The sequence below is a fragment of the Acinonyx jubatus genome, chromosome B3 (assembly GCF_027475565.1).
Source record: "Acinonyx jubatus isolate Ajub_Pintada_27869175 chromosome B3, VMU_Ajub_asm_v1.0, whole genome shotgun sequence".
NCBI classification, from domain to species: Eukaryota; Metazoa; Chordata; class Mammalia; order Carnivora; family Felidae; genus Acinonyx; species Acinonyx jubatus.
In genome coordinates this window covers 34075382-34098191 of record NC_069386.1, presented here as the reverse complement: position 1 = coordinate 34098191, position 22810 = coordinate 34075382, and the positions used below count along the sequence as shown (strand labels likewise).

At 38.4% G+C, this 22810-nt stretch overlaps 1 protein-coding gene across 5 annotated transcripts in view; it reads left to right on the top strand.

Annotated features, from left to right (window-relative positions):
• LRRC49 (leucine rich repeat containing 49) overlaps nt 1-22810 on the top strand; it is a 148344-nt gene that overhangs the window by 40503 nt on the left and 85031 nt on the right. For all 5 annotated transcript variants that reach the window (XM_053223797.1, XM_015071396.3, XM_015071397.3 and 2 more), the window contains one exon: nt 5688-5749. In XM_053223797.1, the coding sequence (XP_053079772.1) occupies nt 5688-5749 (62 nt within the window). The remainder of the gene's footprint in view (nt 1-5687; nt 5750-22810) is intronic.

Here is a 22810-nt window from a genome sequence, read left to right as displayed (position 1 = left end):
ACCTTAGATTTGACCAAATATGGTAATTTTACTAGCATACCTAATATTTGTGTTTCTGAATCTGCAGATGCATATCTTTCATTAATTATGGGAACATACTGAGTCTTTATATTCTCAAATATTGACCCCTTCCATTTTCTCTCTTTCTACTTCTTAAACACCTACTAGATATAGTGTGGACCTTCATGTTCTATCCTTTGTGTCATAAAATTTCTATCATTCCTGGGGCACCTGGGTGGCTCAGTCGGTTGAGGGTCCGACTTCAGCTCAGGTCATGATCTCGCAGTTCGTGAGTTCAAGCCCCACGTTGGGCTCTGTGCTGACAGCTTGAAGCCTGGAGTCTGCTTCGGATTCTGTGTCTCCCCCTCTCTCTGCTCCTCCCCCGCTCGCACTCTCTCTCTCTCTCTCTCTCTCAAAAATAAACATTTTTTTAAAAAATCTAAAAATAAATAAATAAATAAATAAATATTTCTATCATTCCTTTTTCTCTCTGCTACATTTCTGCATTCTTTTTACTTATTTAGTGCTATCTGCCAGTTAAATAACTCTCTCCCCAGTCTTATCTAGTCTATTTTCAGCCCATCTACTGACCATAATGACCATAATTTTTTGTTTCTAGGAGTTCTACATGAATTTTTTCATAAATGTCCAGAGTACCTTATTAAACATGTTTTTTCATGTTTTGGTTTCTTTTATTTCTCTAATAATTTTAAACATAGATCTTTCCTAGTCTTTATCCAGTTACTATATTTTCTTAATTTTTGAGCAGTTCTACATTTGCTGCCTGAAGTTTCTGCTGACTCTTGCTCATGCTAATTTTTTTCCCATATGTTAGTTGGGATAGAATGCTATAAGCCTGAGTTGAGTTTGTGTCTTTCCAGAGAGTGTTGCCAGGAGTGTTAAGGGCATGAATGCCAGGGATCAGTTGTTATGAGGGGTCTTGTTAGATCATGTACGTGATAGAAAACTACAAATTCAAGTGAGGAAAGGCCTATGATAATGAAATTGAGGTCTTTTCTTTTCCCTCGTTGCTATTAACTGTAGCTCTCCTAGATTGTAAATACTGGAAGTCTTCATAGTCAGAGTATCAGTAGCCTGCTTACTAGTCGGGTTTTTAGTCCCCCACTCCACCATCCCACCTCTTTCCCTATGGGAATCAAGTCGTGTGCTGAAAAAAATCAGACTGGAAGAATAGCTTGCAGCTAGTTGAGAGAGAGAGAGAGAGAGAGAGTGAGTATGTCTGTGTATGACCATATAAAGGGTGGTAAAAACTATAAAAGGCAGATATATATATTAATGCCTTTGGGTAATAGAACCAGAAAATAGACTTTTTAAAATAGGCATTTAAATATACGATTGGACTTGTTGATATGATGGCTTACATATAATTTCTCATGGAATATGTGTCTTGTGTCAAAAGGGATGGCTGTAGCTAGTAGTTAGTTTGGAATTAATAAATCTTTTTATAAAAGGGAGTGCTTTTTGAACTTCTTCATTGCTTTGTTAATAAATCTCTTTTCAGTTCTCAAAATGAAAATAATTACCCCTATATATTTATTTTTATTTTTATTTATGACAGAATAGGTAACAAATGAGAGTAGCTGTGATTTTTTTAGTCCTCTTTGTCCTACTTGGTGCATGCCAAAGCCTTCATCTCTTCACCTTTCTTCCTTACTCCTCTGCAGGAAACTGCTCTAAAAATAGCTCCAGTAATAGATGTTCTACACATGGTGAGATTGCTGAATCATTTAGTTCTTTCGTGAAGTTTAGGAATATGGAAAATAGTGTCTGAGCTGACTCGGACAAGCATCTTTCTCAAATGGCAAGTCTCTATTCTTTTGAAAAATAAAAAAATTATAATCCTGTCAATAATCTGTAGTAATTTTGTTTGTCTAACTTTTAAAGGATTATACTTTTAAAATACAGAAAATTGCTTTGAATCTTACTTCAATTTTTTTTAATGTTTATTTATTCTTAGAGAGAGAGAGAGAGAGAGAGGGAGAGCATGAGCAGGGAAGGGGCAGAGAGAGGGAGACACAGAATCAGCAGTAGGCTCCAGGCTCTGAGCTGTCAGCACAGAGCCCAGTGCGGGGCTTGAACTCACTAACCGCAAGATCATGATCTGACCAGATGCTTAACTGACTGAGCCACTCAGACGCCCCAACTTTGAATCTTACTTCAAAAAATGTTTTGAATGTAATCTTAGAATTGTATTTTGTAAAATATAGTAAATTTGAGACTGTGAGCAGACTAAACTACACATGAAATACAAATATTACCTTATATGTAAATATTTTATTTCATCTTCCTCTTCTCAGGTTGCTTCCTTGCAGTAGTTTCTCCGCCTGTGAAAATTTACCTTCAGAAAAGAACTGTTGGGAGGGTTTAACACTGTACAATTAAATAAACGTGCTGACTTTTCCTTCAAGTTACGAAGATTTGGCTTTCTTACATTAGCTTTAGCCCTCCACTTCTCCTTTCCCCATTATTCCAAAATAATTATATATTTTTTGATAAGTAGATTGTCAAATGTTGGCCTCCCAAAATACCATTGGAATAACCTGTTAGTAAAGAGAAGTTGAGGTTGTTACTTACCGGCAAGAAAAGCTCACTACCTTGACATAGTCTTAGTCACGTCTTCAAGGGCAAAGGCAGGATATTTATTTTTGAGATTTCTTGGGGGTCCGGTTTAAAGGTACATCTGTCAGTGAAGGGGCTTGATTCATATTGATGGATTTATGATGTAATAGGTTGGGATTGTCTGGCAAAGAAAGATGAGATTTGAACATTGGACCTTGGTTTTAAAGCACGAGATGCCACCCTTGGAGTTCTTTTTGCCTGCCTCCAGTGGTGAATCCCCTTCCTGGATCTTAGGTGTTTCCATCTTTGTTTTCTCTCTCATATTAGAGGAGCCATCTTCCAGTAGCTGTCAACAAGTCTTTTTTTTTGTTAGTCTTCTGTAAATAACTCACACACAGATAATTAATATGATAAATATGTTTTCTTTTTGTCTATGCATTACAAAGTATATCTCAGAGTTGCTAGCAAAATCAAAAGCTATAATTTTCTTGTAGAAATGAAACCTGGAACAACAAAAATGATTGCGGGTAATCATTTTGCTTTTTAAAGTTCTGGAAGGGCTATCAACTAAACTGGTTATAGGGATATGTAGCTAAATTCTGAGTTTTCGTTTTTCAATCTGTTGTGAATATTTTTTTATAGCTCTATCAGGTAATGACGGCTAATGATGGCTAAAATTTGATAAAGACTTCTCCTAAAATTTGGTTTCATAAATGACAATAAATACAAAACATAATTTAATCAAGTAAACTTTTAAAAACCTGTTTCATAAATTATAGCCTGATATCATTTGAATTTATATTTTAATAGCAAAAACTTACATCTTGGAAGGTGTCTGCAGTCTCTGAAGGTGGTAGGCCAGAGCTAAAAGTGACAAGTGTATTTTTTTTTTAAGGCGCCTTGATTTAAAGGAGAGCCAGGCTGCTGCTTCTCACTTTCTCCTGGTTAGATGTCAACAAACAATGTTGGTGCCCATAAATATCTCGGGTAGATTTCAGGAAGAATTTGGGAGAAAAGATCCCCTGAGAGTACAGAGAGGGCTTTCAGTTTGGCTATGACTCCCTACTTGTAAAGACCAGATAGGAAGAAAGCTACCACTTCTTTGGAAAGTAGGGCCCTGGAGTAAAATGAGACTAACCGCTAGTCCATCACTCCTCCACTTACCTTCCAGGCACTTCTGGGATTATCAGGAGAAGAAGCTGGTAGAGATGATTCCAGAAGTTGGCCAACATTTAGAGCTTACAACCCACTGTGGGGAATTTGGACGCCTTCCTGTTTTCTGCAGACTTATCTTTGGCCATGGTTGAAAAACTCTAAAAACCACCATTCACACCTATGGAACAGGCTTTTCAAGGGTGGGCCTGAGAATAGGAATGCCAAGTGAATGGTGCACATAGCCCATGGTCCGATGACTGGCAACTGTATTTGTTTTATACTGCTTAGGATCTGCAGAGTTGACAAAGTGTTGGAGAGGGGTCCACAAGGGAAACCCCATGGGAAAATGTCTTAAGCCAGATTCATTTCTCCTCTACCCTCTCAAAAACCAGGGAGATGTGGCTCTGTCACAATTCCATCACTTTTATATTTTCTTTATATGGCAACCTTAAATAAATGAACCATTTTAGGAAAAGCTAGGCTTTGCTGTAATTTTAATTCCCTTGTCTTAATTCTTACTGGGGTCTTGGAAATGGTAGTTTTAAAAGGGAGGAAGGAAAGGAAGGAGGAAGAAAGATAATGACCTATGGAAGCAGTAAAACAAGTTTTGATTTGGGTTTAAATATTCGACACAGTAATATGTACAATGTATATACTTGTATTAGCATTATTCAAACTCCTATAACTAGAATTATTATAAATGATATTGCCCTTAAAAATTAATAACATTTATTATACACCTGAAACTAATATAATGCTGTATGTTAATTATGCTTCAATAATTAGTCCCAGACACACAAAAAAAGAAGAAAGAAATGTGTCCCAACTTTTCATACTAACATATTAGTATTAACAGCAGATATTTTAGCTAGCTCATCATCCAGCAAATTAAAGTGAGTCTTTAAAAAAACTTTTTAAATGAAAAGAGAGAGAGAGAGAGAGAGAGAGAGAGATACATTTTATAAGAGAAGTGTCGGTGTGTAGAATTTTAACGGAAGTCAAGATAACCAATCTTGTCCTGTCTCAGCCTCAAAGGGCAGTATGTAATCCTGGGTCACCTTTCCATCCCACCCCCACCCTCCCTCTGCAACAACCCCAACTGTTCACTTTTTCTCATGTGCCTAATGAGGTTGTAGCCTAGGTAATTACTAAGCTGCTTCTTAAGATTCTATTTCTTCAGCATATGTCAGATTTTCAAGAAGTTTGTGTCTTTCCATTTGATGAAATTAGATGGCTTTGTACTTACTTTGTGATTTTTAAAAAAATCATTTGAGCCAAAACATTTCAATATTTGGTAAGGATAAAACCACGTTTAAACAGCCATAGTTTGCTCTGGGGTGCTGTACCCAAACAGAACGGGGTAGATTTCCAATTGTAACGTCTGTTGTTTGCTTAGGTTGGAAATTGCCCTTCAGTGACACTCACTGTGATCTGCTTTTAGTTTTATGGGGAGATTGTCAGCATCTTGCTTCATTTGTAACTGGTCTATTTCCAAAGGATTGAGAATAGTGAGGGAAATGGCTTTGAAATTCTTGGTACTGTTGGGAAAGCTAACTGCATAAATTTAAAATTTAAAACATTTGAACAGCTTCCTTTTAAAAGTGATTTTTAACAAATGTTTGATCATACTATATTTGTGCTACAGTTGAAATGCTGAAGTAGCATTTTGGCTTCTTTCCCAAAAGCATGCTTAAGGAGGCTAGCGGCATCTCTCCCTGTTCTCAGTGCTTTTTACCTTGCGAGTGGTGCAGCTTGCTCTGCGGATGTAGTGAAACCCTCCCATTTAATCTGCAGTGGGGAAGAATGGAGCTCGGTGTCCAGTGGAAATCAATGGTCTAGCAAGGTTGCAGTAAACAGCAATGACTACATATTTCAACAGCCGAGCCAGAAGACGTTGATAATATTTTTTTTTTCTTCCAGCTGATAAATTTTTGCTTTCTGTTTCCTTCTAGAGAGATGTGGATAATTTGCCCAGCCTCCAACGTCTGTTTCTCAGCTTCAACAATATATCTACGTAAGTGGAAACTCCCGATTTGTCATTTATTAATAACCTGATTGTGTGGATTCTAGTGCTTTAAATGAGGATCATAAGTACCTTGGAAAATTTTCTTGTCATGGAAGATCTTACATTTGAAAATGACAGGGCCATATGACAAAGTTCTTGGTGGAAAAACAAAGCTCTGGTGAGGATTAGAGACTCTAATGCTAGGATGATGACATTAGCATAGCCTGTGCTTTTTATTTAATTATACTGTAGGGTTGCTCTTTCATAAAATGTGTATGTGGAAATTTCAACATATATTTTGCTGTCCTTTGTTTGACACTTCCTGCACCGGTCAGTTGAATTAGAATTTCTTCCATAAATTGTCATCTACACTCCGTATAGCTACTAAGCAATTTGGATGTAATATTTCAGGCTGTGTCACTGAGCCTCTTGCTAATTAGGCCATAACTTCTATCTTGTTATCCCTACTTAGAACGAATGCTGCTAAGAGATTGTATATTAGAGTATACACATGCATACATTTTGTTTTCCAAAGATTTGAAGCCTATCATCCTCACATTGTGATGCTGTCTCATTCAGTGTCCATGTGGAAGATTTCAGAACTGGTGCTGAGATAGGCAGACTTTTTGATGCAAAAGGAAGGACCTCTACTCCTTCCCTAATCCTTTCCTCCTCCTCCTTCCCCCAGCCAGTCAGTTTGAACTATGCTTTATGACTGCCTCTCTGTTCTCTACTTTTACCTCGGGGCTATTCTTTGAACCATCTTTTATAAGAGGGTAAGAACTAAGTGTAAGAGTTTAGAGCACATCTCTTCCTGAGCTCAAGGTCTATGCTTCTGATTATTAAGAACCAGTGTAGGGACACCTGGCTGGCTCAGTCAGTAGAGCATTGACTTTCGATCTCAGGGTAGTGAATTTGAGCCTCATGTTGGACATAGAGCTTACTTAAATAAATAAATAAAAATTTTTAAAAAGGACTTTAGTTTTTGTGCGGTTTTGTTGGCATCTTTTTCCTCCCCTATCAGACCTAAGGGTTAACCCCATATCTCTGTACCATATCTCTAAAGGTTAGAGATTAAATCCAGATCGTTAACTTTGCACAGAGGCATTATTTCAAATACCCTTCCTCTGTCTCTCCTCTTCTCTTCTGTGGAAAAAATATTGAAGTTTTCTGACTTTTCATATTTTTTCCAGTTTGTGTTGAATGTGTTCCCGTGGTCTTATTGGGGAAGGTAGGGTTTCTTTTCAATAGCAGTGGAAGGGACACTTAATTTTCTTTGGGGAATTTCTACCTAAAGACCATTAGCAACTATTGTGAGAAGATAGTTTCTCATTCTTACCATATTCATTGTTTAAGGTGCTGGAAACCTTTAGATTCCCCCAGCTTATGGTGGAACTTATTACTTTTGCTTCTTGCCTTGATTATGGGGAGTAATTTAAAGAGAGATATAAATCTGGGTATATAGGGGCTCTGACGTTCCCAAGTCCCCAGGATACTTGAACTTCTGAACTCCTGACTATAGAGAGTTGGCTTGAATTACTTCTATTTAGGGAATTTTCTTCCCAATCTGGAAAAGAGTTTTACCCACTCAGCAAAATAAAGATATGACTAATGAGATTAATATCTTTCTTTTTAAAAATCATTTTTCATTTTATTTCAGCCATGGTAGGTTTTCCATGAGCTGGGGAAAACTATGCTACTCGATAATACACCTATTGGGTCAATATACTACTTTGTAAGTTGGAACTCTAATTTTCGTATCTCCCAAATCAGTTATCTTTTGTGCCTTAAGGAGAAAAATTCCAGAGAAAAATTTTCTCTGTCACATATACAATAAATCCCGCGGTCATTACCACATTATTTTTAAGGAATATTCGCTTTGTAAGGGCAATTAAAGATAACCAATGCCATATTCTTCACTGTCCTTCTCCCTCTCTTTTAAGTTTCTTTAAAAAGCATGATTTCCCAAGACATTGAGCTAGAGGTAAGTCAACGATTTCAGTGCTTTTATTTTCTTACTAATTGTTTTCTTACGTTTCTACATAGGCACAGCCCTTAACCTTCCTTTAGTGCTTCCAGCTCGTCTGCTTTTGAGGCTCAGTACATTTTCTGCTCTGTTCCTGTTGACGCCTGTGGTCCAGGACATGGTATACAGAATAGACTTGATCTGCTGGGGGAAAAATCAGAGAGTGCAAGCCTTGAAATCACTTCTGTTAGCTTTACTCAAGATATCTCAGATACCTGGGCCATCACATGATCTGTACTGATAACTGTCGTTTCAGGGCCCCAGTGCCCTGCCATAGTCCTGGCATAATAGAGTTGCCTGGTTTTAGACTTAGTAGCCCAGGAGTAGCAGAGGTCAGTAAGAGTAGAGACAGCGGTGAAAAGCTGAAAGTCAGTACCTTTTATGACTCCCTCCGGAAAACTCACAGATGATATTCAGTAAATGAAAGTATCCAATTGTATATCCATTTCAGGGAGACAAAAACATATTGATTGTTATGTGGTAGGGCTTCCTAGTTTTTGACCAAATTACTGGATTCGTAGAGGTCCGTTTGCATAAACTGTTAGGAACCTGGTGGAAATTCAGAAAGTCGCAAAATGTGATGGCATCCTATTGAATTCAGAGAATTCCAACATGGGACGAATAGGTACTTTAATGCTGTGTGTACAGAACCCTTTTTGTTATTTTTCTTCAGCTATTAGAAGTGCATCCAGTGCTACCAGTAGGCATGTAAGATATATTGAGAGGACAACTGACAGGTATCCATGTCTCTGTAGCTGAATAATACCAGTGTTTTTGGTTAAAATATCCTTCAGCGCGCCTGGGTGGCTCAGTCAGTTGGGCGTCCGACCTTGGCTAAGGTCATGATCTCACCATTCCTGAGTTTGAGCCCCATGTCGGGCTCTGTGCTGACAGCTCAGAGCCCGGAGCCTGCTTCAAATTCTGTCTCCCTCTCTGTCTCTGCTCCACCCTGGCTCATCCTCTGTCTCTCTCTCTCTCTCTCTCTCTCTCTCTCTCTCTCTCAAAAATAAATAAACATTAAAATTTTTTTTTCAAATATCCCTCAGAACTGAGGAAGACAGAGACACAAATAGGTTATTATATAGAAAGTTAAACTTAGCTGTGCTGATCTGTGGGGATATTCGAAAATGTAAAATCAGCCTGAGGATGGGAAGTGAAGAAAGCCTTCCCAGAGGCACGTGGTACCGGGACCCAGGCCTAAGTGAAAATAGGCCTTGGTAAAGTGAAGGGTACTTGGACATTCCAGGCAGAGGACACAAGCCGGGCAAAGTTGATCCAGAAGGCTTAGGGTGGGCGCACTAGGTCTGCCCTCTCTAGACCTGCCGTGTGATCCTTGCCTATTCTTTCTCCCTCCACCCCTGGGCCCTCCTCCAGCCCACGGAACCCGGGCAGGGCCTGCCGAAGTTGTTTAATGATGATCACCCTGAGAGTCATGTTCTGTGCTTGATCAAGGGGATCCGTTGTACCTAATTCATTCTTCAGATATGTTCATTCCATCATTCACCTCTTCTTCTGAGGTGCTGTTTGTCTGGTTGATTTGTTTTTCTTGGCTCTCATGGTCTTAATTTCTAAGTACTCTGATTGTATTTTTCCTTTTCTAATGGCTTATTCTTATTTTATGGGTGAGAGAAAGTTTCCCTTGATTTCTAGAATTTACTTTATTCCCCTTGGAGTTAACCCTGTATTTGTTCTCCAAATAAAAATGCTTTCTTTCTTTTGTTTCTTTATTTCTATGCTTTTGTGATGGCAGTTCATGTTAACAAATGAGTCTGTGGACTTGTTTTGTCAGCAGTGGTTAAAAAAAAAATGCGTGCATGAAAATTATGAGTACGGGATCTCTTCCTGCAGAGGATGTAGGGTAGGGGGGAAGGAGGAGGTCTACCCAGTTGGACTTTCTTTTAGGATGTGCACAAGAAACTTGCCTTCTGGAAATGGGGGCTCCTTTTTCCTCTTGGCCGCCAGACTTTACCCAGAACACTGCCTTTCCTCTCTTGTCATGTTCAACCCGGGGACAGTTCACAAGTCAGCTACTCTTGAGAGTAAGATGCTGGAAAATTATTACCAAAGCCTTCAGTAATTACTGGACACCTGACCCACATCTGCTGCCAACACTTGCTGCCTCTGATCTAGGGAATATTCTGAGGTTCTGCCGGCACCACTTACAATGTAAATGATCCTGTTCATTTCAGGCTCTTTAGCAATTTGGGGTTTTACTGATTCCATCTGCTTTATATCTTCCAGAAATGCCTTAGTGTTCTGGTCTACTGATGGAACTCTTCCTGGTTTTCTAGTACTGCTATGGGTATTTTCATACTTTTATGTTCATTAATTTCAAAGAGATTTTGAGAGGGTGGAGGGAGGTAAGTGCATGTGCTCAGGCAACCATTCTCCTGTCTTTGAGTGATTTTTCCCAAATAGGCTACACATAAAAATATCCTTGGAAGCTTTAAAATGACCTAGTCACTGGTTCACTGCTGGAACCTACTGGGTAATCTTCTCCAGTAGAGCTGGAGTGGAGCCAGGGTTCTGTAAATGTTTAAGGTTCCTCAGAGTACTCTGATGTGTAACTCAATGCTAGATTTGGGAACCACTGAGCCGTGGCACCCCAACGTGAGAATACGTGTTAACTTGGGCATTACGCAAAATTTTCCTTCATGAAGAAAAGCTTCATAAGCAAAAATATTTGTCGAGGGTAAGTAAATATTTGTGACCCACAGGAAGCAGTTTATGATCTTTAGCCAAACATTATAGTGTTCCATTAGTTTCATCTCTTCCGCTGAGACGGTTACAGGGCTCTGCTCTTCATCACAAGGTCAAGTTGTAATCGATTCTTCTCTCCACTCTCTCTCTCTCCTTTCATTCTCCAATTTAGAAAGTTTTTACAAGCTTTAAAAAAAAAAAGGAAGAAGCCTTTATGATTCTAGTGTCTTGATTGCCTAAAAGGGAATGGTTGCCACTGCTTCTAGAACTGAGGGGAATTCGGTATCATTGGGAAAGAAGTCGAACACTAGTGAGGATCAGATATCAGCTTAGGACTCTTGGACTCGTGTATTCTTTTTTTAAATTATGGTAAAATACGCATAAATGTACCATCTTAATCGTTTTTAAGTATACAGTGAAGTAGTGTTACATTCACATTGTTGCACAGCCAACCTCCAGAACTCTTTTCATCTCGTAAAACTGAAACCGTGTACCCATTAAACAATAATTCTCCATTCCTCCCTCCTTCAGCCCCTGGCATCCACCATTCTCCTTTCTGTCTCTGGGATGTGACTGCCCTAGGTACTTCATACGAGTGGACTCACACAGTATTTGTCTGTTTGTGTCTAGCTCTCCTCAGAGTTCATCCATGTTGTGGCATTTGTCAAAATTTCCTTCCTTTGAATTATTCTTGAGGGATTGTGGAACAGACTAGAAGAGAGAACTTGCAGAATGAGCCACGCATGCCTACTTCTCCATGCTCGTAGCCTTCCCAAGTGCCCTAGACTCTTGTTCCTTTGAACTTCCTTAAACACAGCATGCTCCCGCTTGCCCACTTGGTCTTTGTATCTACCGTGGCTTCTGGCACTAACATTTGTCTACCCTCTCAGTGCCTGAATAACTCCTCATCATTGAGATTTGAGATTAAATGATACCAAGGGTTCTCAAACTTTAATATGCCTAAGAATTATCTGGAGAGCCGCTAAAATGCGGCTTTCTGGGATCTGTTTTCCATGGATTCTAATTCAATAGTTTTAGGTGGGGTTCAGGAATTTGTACCTTTAGCAAATGATGCAGTCTGTGTTTTTCCATCTTTGGGTCAAAACCCATAGAAGGATCCTAAAATCAATCTTGTGGTTGAGGCTGGGAAAATAAAAATGAAATAGAAAATATCAGAGTTTGCCACACAATTTCAGGACAAATACTGTTTCATGAAAAATGTCCAGGTTTAATTATATATGGATGTGTCTGTGCATGAGTTTGTGTGTGTATATTATTTTACTATAGATATGGGGGGCAGGGTTACAATGTAAATATATTTCTCAGTATGGATTGGGCTTACAGAGTTTGAACAACACTATGGAGTCTTGCCACACGCTTTCATCATAGCTTCCTGTACTTCTATAATTATTGCAGTTCCATAGTTTATTGAATTTTAAATTGTCCTCCCTGCTAGACTATAAACTTGACAAAGGCAGAAGAATATAAAGTGCTCACTACAATCTCTCCAGCATCTACTATGTGAATAATATTACTAGTGTATCAAAAATTTTTCAAGAAGAATCAATTCAGTCCCTCAAGTAGAGATATTCTTCCCTATGGTTTAGCAACTTGTTTTGGTGGGTCTGCTTTCACATCATTGCTACGTCATTTGGACTGTTTGTTTACTGCCTGGACATGTGAGGTTTAAAGGCTTAAGCAATCAAAATTCTCTTGGCCGTTGTTTCTGGCTTCTAGGTCAATCTATCAATTTGTCGGTAAAGATCTTGCGCAGAACTTCTAGAATAGAGAAAAATCTGTAGAAATTAAACCTTCCTGTTAGATGGGTTGTATCAAGGGTTAAGGTCATGGGTGTGGTTGGCCTCAGGATACAGGCAGGAAGGATTTGCAGTACCTCTAGGGCATTTAAAAACAATAATAAAATTGGGGCACCTGGGTACTCAGTTGGTTAAGCGTCCAACTCTTGATTTCAGCTCAGGTCATGATCTCATGGTTCCTGAGATCAAACCCCACGTCAGGCTCTGCACTGACAGCATGGAACCTGCTTGGGATTCTCTCTCTCTCTCTCTCTCTCTCTCTCTCTCTTTCTCTTTCTCTCTCTCTGCTCCTCCCCCACTTGTGCTCTCTCTCTCTCTCTCAAAATAAGTAAATAAACTTTAATAAATAAATAAAAATACAATAATAAGACTGACTAAAAATAATTTGCTTTTTATTATCACCACACACTGGAAATTCTAAACAATGTCAGGGATTCCCCCCTCCTGCCCGTGTGGGCCTCTCTTACCCACTTCCTTCCTCTTAGTAAGACAATGCTATTTGGGCTCCGCTTTCTCTTTACGATGTTACTGAACATTTTGAGCTAGGTTTCCATTTTCTTTTTTGAGGAAAGAAGACTATTACAAGTTCTCTAATGATCTCTTTCAGTAATTATAGTATGACCAGAGGTCACCAGACTGCAAGCTTTTGGGTGTGCCTTTTCCCTCATCGTGGTTCTCCAGAGTAGCCCCCAGGCTCTTTTCCAAATTTGTAAAAAATAGTTAATAATTTTACCGTTGTCAGGAAATAACTCATTTTGCATTTTTTTCAAGCTATATTTCAACATGGTAAGACACACCATATGAATTATATATCCAGTCAGAGAAACTCAGACTACCCGGCAGTTGTCTTTTTTCGTACCGGTTGATATTTTAAGGAGGAAATGGTTTTTTTACTGACCTTCAGAATGGATTGGTAGTTTTGACGAACAGGTTGTTACATAAGGTGTTCCTACAGTGCAGGCTTCACTCTTGTACTTTCCAGAATTCCAGGTGTTGCTTATGTCATTTCGGCTCGATGGAAATTAAGTTTTCTGAGTTCTAGTATCCAGCGAACTGTTAGAATGGGTTCATTTTTTTTCCTTCATGGCAGATGACCAACGATAGGCAAATCTTACCAACTGAATTAACGCAAATCACCAGAATAAAACAGAAACCAACCATTGACAGATCCTTTCTGACTGCCTTCTAAGAAAAATGTTGAATTTAAGAAATGACTACATTCGTGCCAAGGAAATGCCACGATCAGTACCCGTTTAGCTCTGTCACCCCGCTTGGAGGTGTTTGCCTAATGGCTCCCACGTGATTCACCTTCAGGCAGACATTTAATTGCATTCTTCTAGATGTGATAGGCATGGGCTAAAGAGGACCTACAAAAACAATTCTAAAACTAGGGGCTTTTTAATTAATATATTTATTTTTTAATCCATTGCTGTTTTACTCCGCCAAGGTGAGCAACCCCCCCAGGGTTTGCTGAGGGCCTTGTGCCTTAGCGTCTGATTGTCAAGCTTAGCTGCAGCATTTCAGTCCTTTCAGAAAGAAAACAGGTGAACAGAGTCCACAACTAATGACAGATTTGTTCCATCACTTCAGAAAAACAGACTTAACATAAGATAAATTTGTTTCGTCATGTTTAGAGTTGACCTAATTATTGGATCTAAATGCATTTAAAGCATGGAACTTTTACTAAAATTGTATAAAATCTTCTATGTATACCTTATTTCAGTGTTGCTTCATTACTGGTGACTTTTCCATTTAGATATCAAGAGTAGAAATCATTCTAAAATACTGTAGCATATAAAAGTGTTTAAAATGGACCAACTTTATTTCTTTCATCATCTTTAGGACATTCGGTTTGTTAGATGACCATGCTATTTGTAATACCCTGCATTCTAACATGAAGTCTTGTGTGGGTTTTTCTACCCTAAGCGGAGGGTTGCACAGTTTAGTTCATCGATTTTCTCTGACTATTGTTTTATTTTTCTATTACAGTCAAAATTACTTTTTCTTTATGTCAGTTTTAAGTATTTGTTGATCTGATGCCAGACAGATTGGTGACTTCAGGTAGATTATTAGCACCATGATACCATGTACTCTTGGCAAGTGGCCGGTGATTTGAACACACTGGAGAGCTTTTTCTCATTTAAGGGAATCAACCTACTGCCCTTCACCCATTGAGATTGTAAGCTTATCCCCTCAATATTCTATAGATAAGTGAGCATCAGAAACCAATCTTTTTTTTATATATGCTTTATATACCTATATGGTGTATTTTGTACAGCTATAAATTCTATAATTATTTTGCTTCGAGCAGCATTTTAAAATGATCAGAGTATGTTTGCTTTATATCTTCCCATTTATTAAATTGCATATAGATTTTACTGCCAAGAGAAAATTATTTCAGTGACCCGAATAGAGATTAAAGACTTCATTTAGATGTGGTGTCAGGGAGCCCCGAAAACCAGCTGGCCCTCCAGCTGGAGCAGGATCAGAGATTGTGCAGGACCCTGGAAAGGCGAATACGGGGTCTTGCACCCTTACCACAAAGAGTAGTTTTCCACCTTACACCCTCCAGGGCTTGCGGGTTGTTCCTTCCTTCATGTGTCTTGCTTGAGGATTCTGTAACTATCGGAACATATTTTCTGAGGACTGTTTTTGCAAGCCTTGTGGTTTCTTGAAGAGCCAGAGTTCATAGGGCGAGGGTGGCAGATAGTAAGGAAGAAAGAAAAGGCGGCAAAGGTACAAGGCAGTAGGGAAACTGGGGACCCTCTTTATGTTTATGTTAATTATTCTTTTTGCATTTACCTTTGAAGGAGGGAAAGGCAGAAAAAAAATCAAGGAGATAGTTCTTTTTTATTATTATTATACCTCATGTTATTCTGTTTGCATCAGCATCTGTAGTCACTTAAAACATTAATTCTGCGGTACAAAAATACACACAAATGTTGTCATGGGTTTTATTTATCAATTATGAAGGAACTTCACTGGAATTTTTTCCAGATACTCTTATCGTCATCGAGGTTTGATTTTCACTAGTGTAGAGGTAATATTTGTGTGTATATGTGTGTCAGTTATTCTCAGAGGAAGGATTGTTGAAATCAAATTAAAGTAAGGCCCCGGGAGCAAGCTGTTCATACACCTCAGCTCAGCCTGGGCTCACACATACACAGTTGAGAGGCTGATAGCTGCTTGGGGAAGTGGATTAACATTTTGATTTTTATTTTTTTAAGATTTCCTTTTAAGCAATCTCTACACCCAACACGGGGCTTGAACTTGCAACCCCGAGATCAAGAGTCACATGCTCTTCCAGCCAGATGCTCCCTTGAATTAACATTTTTAAAAACATTCACCAAAGGCCCTTTGGGGAGGGTTTTGTTAATGTGATGGCTCTAAATGTTACGGGAAAAATTTTGGTGCATATTACTAAGGGGAATTTTGAGTCTTAAAATTGCTTATGATTAAATATTACATTGGGTGGTTGTTCTAGGTTCAGAAACAAACAAGTCTAGTAAATCGAGACCAATATGTATTTTCTAATTTCCTTTTCCCGAATACAGTGAACATCAACATTTAAAACAAATATCAATGAATAGATATTGGAAAGAGTGAACACATTGGTCAGTTCATTTCAGGAAAAAAAAACAAGCTCAAAATTAGTTATGCCAGAAACCCAAATGTATAGTTCTACCCGGAGGAACTTCTGTTAATCCGTATCATCCAGTCTACTCCCAGACAAGGAGAATTGTTTCCTTTTCCTGATACCTCTCCAGCATCTCTCAGTACACTGTACTATCTGTTTGTATTTATGTCCAGTTAGGCCACATTTCACTTCTCATAGTAGCGGTCACATGATGCACATTGTAGGCACGTGATCATCATTGTTTTAATCAATGTGTAAATAAAACTGAAGTGTAAAGCTGGTGTTTTCCAATATTTCCCAGTATCCTTAGATAATTCTTAATAGCCCTATTCAATATGCTATGTAGTGTCCTAGGATTCAGTTTGCAGCAACTTCATCATGGCTGTCCTGGGATATACTATCATTGCCAAAGTGCAAGTTCTTTCTATCAGATTTTCAAAGTATCATGTTATATATCATCGATTTTTTTTTCTGCCATCTATCTGTCTGGTACTTAATAAGATATGAATTCCAGGGGCGCCTGGGTGGCTCAATAGGTTAAGTGTCCGACTCTTGATCTCAGCTTAGGTCTTGATTTCAGGGTCATGAGTTCAGGCCCTGCACTGGGCTGCGCACTGGGCATGGAAGCCTACTTAACAAACAAACAAACAAACAAAAAGATATGAATTCCCTTTATGTTAACAATACTATGTACCTATAGGTATATAGGAACCAATGATATAATCTAAACCTGAAGTGGCAGGTGTACAGTTTATCTGAAAAGACTTCCTGGTATTTAAAATGAACAGTTTAGAAATGGGCTAAAAATGGATTCTTTAGATTCTCTAAACTCCACTCCAGTATCACGTTATTCGTTCAGAAAACTCCATGCTCTGTCTTTATTTATCTTCCTATAGAAATGGTTTCAGAAACTATGGTTTAACAGATTCTAATCTTTACTGAAGAGACTGAGGAAAGAACTAATTAAACCAGAAACCTGTGGCTGGTGAAAGATACGAATGAGCAGGTCAAACTAAAAAGGGAATGCTACAGATGTATGATTAAATTGTTGGGATACTTTTTCATATGCACGCATAATAAATATGTCTACATTTAGCCATTCTTGAGTCCGTGTCTGAGACTGCGAGATCATGTCATTTTCAAAAGAAAAATATTTTCCCTATTTGTGATGGAACAATATATATAATCTAAAAGCAATGATAAATTAGGAATACATTGATAGGGATTGTATATTTGTATGAAAGCTGCTGACTTCCGACGTTTGAAGGGCTGATTGATAATCATTCTCTTTCTCTTCTGCTGTAAGTTTTGAATCAATTGAAAGATGTAGGAATCAGACAAATGGAGTACAAAATAGCAGAATATAGTTTAGATACACAACTACAGTCAGGCTTCCTAATACACCTGTCCTGAATTGGATACTTGACCCACTCCGTCACTGGCAGAGGAATTGGAAAACAGAGAGCTACCTCTCTGGGAGGGCTGGTGCTGAAGAGAACACCCCCATCCTGGAGACTGGGTGGCCTGAAAGAAAAGTAAGAGAACCTATGACTATTATGTGTGCATTTTTGGAAGTTTACTTTTTAGGAAGTGTGTGTGTGTGTGTGTGTGTGTGTGTGTGTGTGTGTGTGAATAGGTTATTGAATGGGTTGAATTAGTTGCTTTTTCCCTATTAGCGTTTAGTATTAAAGCTGACTTTTATGAAGGGCTGAAATGTAATTTGGTTGGGAAGGAAAATTATTGCCTGATCCTGAAAGTTAGTGGGTTTCTAATCAAGCCTTGGTTAAAACAGGAGGGTATTTAACTCTTTAAGAAATCTTGTTTAATCCAAAAGCAGGAGTTAGGAGTTGGGATTCTCTGTAAATAAGGAGGATACTTCTGGATTCTTGCCTTGAAGGGAAGTGAATCAGTTAAGCTTGTTTGTTCTGGGCGCATAAAAAGGTATCACAGTGACTTAAGATTCCTTAAAGGGTAGTTCAAACTGTCAACTAATCTCTGAGAGTTGTTTTTGGTAAAACTCCCTTCTTATGGCTTAAAAAGAAATTGACAATGTCACTTGTAGACCCCAGGTTAGAGACTATAGTTTTGGGGTTAGGTATCTCCCAGAAAGCACTGAGCAAATCTGTAAGTACGATTAATAATATTTTTTGCTAGTTCCTTTGATCTTGTCTTTGAGGCTTGCTTTTTTGTACTGAACAGGTATCGCCCTTATAATTCTTCACAGTGACTCACTTGAGGAATGATGAGAGTGATGCTGGTTTTTCATAGCTGCGTATGTTCAGGATCTAGGACTATCTTCAGGATATCCAGAGGATAGTAGCTAGAAACTGATCCTTCTTCTGCTTTACCATTTCCTTAAAATATCTTCTCCACTTCTTTCATCTAGGAATTTACAATTGTTGCCCAGTGGGTGTTAAAGAACATTGATTATGCATTTCTAAATGTAAAACACCAAATAAGGCATTTGGGGGAGTGACAGAAGACATGTATATGGCTTCCGTTTTCTATGAGTGTGTATATGATGTAATGAAAGAATACACAAAGTATTGAATGATGGAAATCTAAAACAAACAAACCCTACATGTCATAGAAAAGCCAACAGGCCCAGAATCAGTTTGTCAGCTTTGCAGCTCTGGTGAAGGTCAATTATTCCCTGATAAGTCTGACAGGAAGTTTCTGAAGGGCCTTAATGTTCATAATTATGACTCGGGACCAGCAGCATCAGCATTACAGGGGAGCTTATTAGAAATCCAGACTCTCAAACCCTATCCTAGGCCTACTGGATCAGAATTGTCGTTTTTAATAGATCCCCAGGGAACTCGAATGTTCATTTCAGCCTAGGAAGCACTATTGCAGAGGATTCCGATGGCGCTTATTTAGGACAGGTGCCCTGTCAGAACTAGTCATTCTGGCCAGGAGCATATAGGACACACTGAATGCTCAAGCCCGGGACATATGTTCCCTATCCCCTAGGACAGTGGGGGTGGGATCAGTATGTGGATTGGGCTTACTACACAACAGAGGTGTTCTGTTGCTAGGGGAAGGGAAGCTGAGCAGGAAGATAATAATAATAGATATCCAATTAACTTATTTCCTCCTTAACACCTGTGCTCACATAACGTTAGGGCTAGCCCCTTCACGTTGGGCTGTTTCAGCCCATTTTGTGTGTGTGCGCGTGCGTGCGCATGTGTTTCCCTCCCGGCCTCACCTCACAATGCCATCTGTCTGCTTGACCTAGATAGCAGAGATTTTTTATTCTTCCACAGCATGGCTCTTCTGTCCCTTCTCAAATACGTATTAACACTTTAAGGATAAACACGCACATACCTGTGTCTCAGGCTGACTTCACGTCCTTGCACTCTGGGTAAGCATGTGTGTCTCCCTTACTGCCTTTCATTCTACCACTAGGGCATTAATCCTTGGAGTCCTGCCTTTTCAAGCTGTGAACTGTTACAATGCATTTGTATTTACTAGGGGGAGTCATACTTCTAGCCCTAAGGAATTAAACTCCTAAGTGACTACTCTTCAGAAAATTTTTACATACGGGGGAAGAGAAGATTATAATCATTTACTGTTATTCATTTTGATGCTCAAATTTCCCCCGATTTGTTGAGCTGACTCCTGTTGTCTTTTGATATGTCCTCGTTGTTTTTTGAACTTTTCCTTACTTCTTGGCACAACAAGCCATTCCAGTCTCATCTTTTGCAGTCCTGGCTCTGGAATCAAGCCGGAGTTTTGATTCCTTTTTGTGGCAAATGGTATTTAGAAAGCAAGATTTGAATGCTAAGTATGTTCACGGTTGTTGGCATATCATTGCTTCTAGGCTTTCTCAATGGGCAGTATTAGGATATGTGTGCACATACGTGTGAGTGTATTATACATCTTTATCTGTCTGTCTGTGGATATTAAAAACTGTGGCTTCATACTGACACCCTCCATGAATTCAATCCTGAAACTTGCGATTACAGTTTGCTATCACCGGGCTTATTTTAGCCATCCACGATCACCCCCTTTCCGTTTTTATAATTCCTTTCTCTGACATTTGCTCCCATTATATATTTGAATATATGGAAAGTAGCTTCAGAATTGCTAAGCCATATTTCTGTGGGAGGAAAAAGACTACTAACCGGGGTTCAGTATTTACTGATACTGTTTTGTCTTTAACCTAAAGGTATATAATCAAAGAACTGTGTTCAAAAGTTGCTTGGGTTAGTTTTTCACCAGTTTTCAGGGTGATTATGTTATTCATTTGACCTACGAGAAAAATTTGTTTCTGTTTGTATTCCATTGTTTTTGTTGTTGTTGTTATTTTCCACCCTCAACTTTGCTATAATTTGATATATTTATTTTTCAGTCCGTGTAACAATAACATGGTTCTGAAACTCAAAACTATGCAAAAAGGTATCACTCAGAGAGCCACTGCTTTTCCTTTCTTTCTACTCCATACCCAACCCTACTCCTTCCATTCTGTTTTCACCCACCCCTATAGAAAGTCAATTTTTTAAGTTTCTGGTTTTGTCTTTCTTGTGTTTCTTTTTGCACAAATCAGCAGATACATGAGTTACTAGAGATAAATTTGCACATTTTTTTTTTTTTTTTTTTACTACTTGTATGTTTTAATACTTGCATTAGAGCCCTGTTTGGAGCTAATCTAATTGTTTTTCAAATGTCTATTAAGTTGTGCCAGAGCGATTTATTAAAAGGCCCATCTTTGCCCTGGTGATTTTGGATGCAATCTTTAGTATCATCAACTTGTCTAACCCCCAGTAAGATGTTGGTATTGTTTATTGGGATTGCATTATGTTTTTAAATTAACTTGGGGAAGTGATCTCTTATGTTAAATCATTCTATCAGGAACAAATGGTGTATTTCCATTTAAGTATGCTTATTGTGTCTTTCAGGTATGTTTGAAAGTTTTCCTCATATAGATTTTGCACATTTCTTGTTACACTTATTCCTAAGTATTTTCTCTTTTCTATTGATATTATTATTATTATGCCTTCTAATGGGTCATTATTTGTGTATATGAGGCTATGAACACAGATTTCTGTGTTAATTTTATATCCTGCTACATTACTTAATTCTTTTATTGTTTAGGCTAGTTTTATCATTGATTCCCTAGGGCAGCACTGTGCAATAGAACCTTCTGAAGAGAGTGGAAATATTCTATAACTGCCCTCTTCAGTATTTTGGCCATTAGCCACATGTCACTATTTAAGTCTAAAATAACATTAAGTTAAATAAAAGCTAAATAAAATTAAATAAAGTTAACAAACTTAACTATTTAAATCCTCAGTCACACTAGCCACATTTTAAGTCTTCAGTGGCTACATGTGTCTAGAGGCTACCATATTGGTTCGACAGCTTAGCTCTGTGGTTTTCCAGGTATACTCTAGGTCATCTGCAAATAAAAATAGTTTTACTCCTTTTCCAATTCTTACACCTCTAACTTATTTCATGTATTTAATTACATTGGCTCTTACCTTCAGTAAAGTATTGACTAGCAGTGGATTAGTGGGCACTTCTGCCTTATTCCTGATTTAGTGGAAACGCCTCAAATGTTTCCACATTAAGTAAAATAACTGGCTGTCACGTATGTATTTTTATCTTTTGTTTAAGATCTTTTTATCATATTAAAAAAGTATCCATCAACTTCTATTTTCTTGAGTGTTTGCTTTCAAAAATAGGTGTTGAAATTTTTCACAGGCTTTTTTCAGTATCTATGGAGATATCCAGATGATTTTTTTCCGGAGATCAGTTAATATCGTAGGTTTTATTAATAGATGTCCCAATATTGAACAAACTGCATTTCTAGAATAGATAGAATTTGGTCAAATTGTATAATTTCCTTCATGTGGTGTTGAATTTTGTTTTCCAATATCTTATTTAAAACTTTTGTTGGGGCGCCTGGGTGGCTCAGTCGGTTAAGCGGCCGACTTCAGCTCAGGTCACGATCTCGCGGTCCGTGAGTTCGAGCCCCGCATCAGGCTCTGGGCTGATGGCTCAGAGCCTGGAGCCTGTTTCCGATTCTGTGTCTCCCTCTCTCTGCCCCTCCCCCGTTCATGCTCTGTCTCTCTCTGTCCCAAATAAATAAATAAACGTTGAAAAAAAAATTTAAAAAAAAAATAAATAAATAAACGTTAAAAAAAATTAAAAAAAAAAAAAACTTTTGTGGGGTGCCTGGGTGGCTCAATCAGTTGAGGAACCAACTCTTGACTTCAACTTAGGTCATGATCTTGTGGTTTGTGGGGTTGAGCCTTGTGTCAGGCCCTGTGCTGGCAGTGAGGAGCCTGCTTGGGATTGTCTCTTTCTCCCTCTGCCTCTTTCCCCCGCTCAAGTTCTCCCTCTCTCTCCAAATAAATAGATAAATATTTTTAAAATATAAACAAAACTTTTGCAACAATACCTGCAGGTGGCATTGATCTATTATTTTTTCTTGTTTAAAAGTACTGTTTTTACCAGATTTAAGAGTCAAGGTTATATTTGCTTCATAAAAAGAATCAGTAAGTTTTCCTTAGTTTTCAGTGCTCTTGAACACTATGTGAGGCATTTGTGCTCTCTGGTCTTTGAAATTTTGGTAGAATTTCCCTGTGAACCTACATGTGTGTGTTCATTCAGAGAATGGAGGTTGATATAATGTCCTTGATTCTTTGCAGGCAAAGTCTGTTTCAATACTTACCTCTTCTTTTGTGCTACATAAACAATACAAAATGAATAGGAGGGCGGTGGTATTCCAATAAAACTTGATTTATGGACCTCTGTCTCTCTCTGTCTCAAAAATAAATAAACATTTTAAAAAATTAAAAAAAAATAAAAGGGACGCCTTGATGGCTCCGTCGATTAAGCGTCTGACTTCGGCTCAGGTCATGATCTCACAGTGCGTGAGTTTG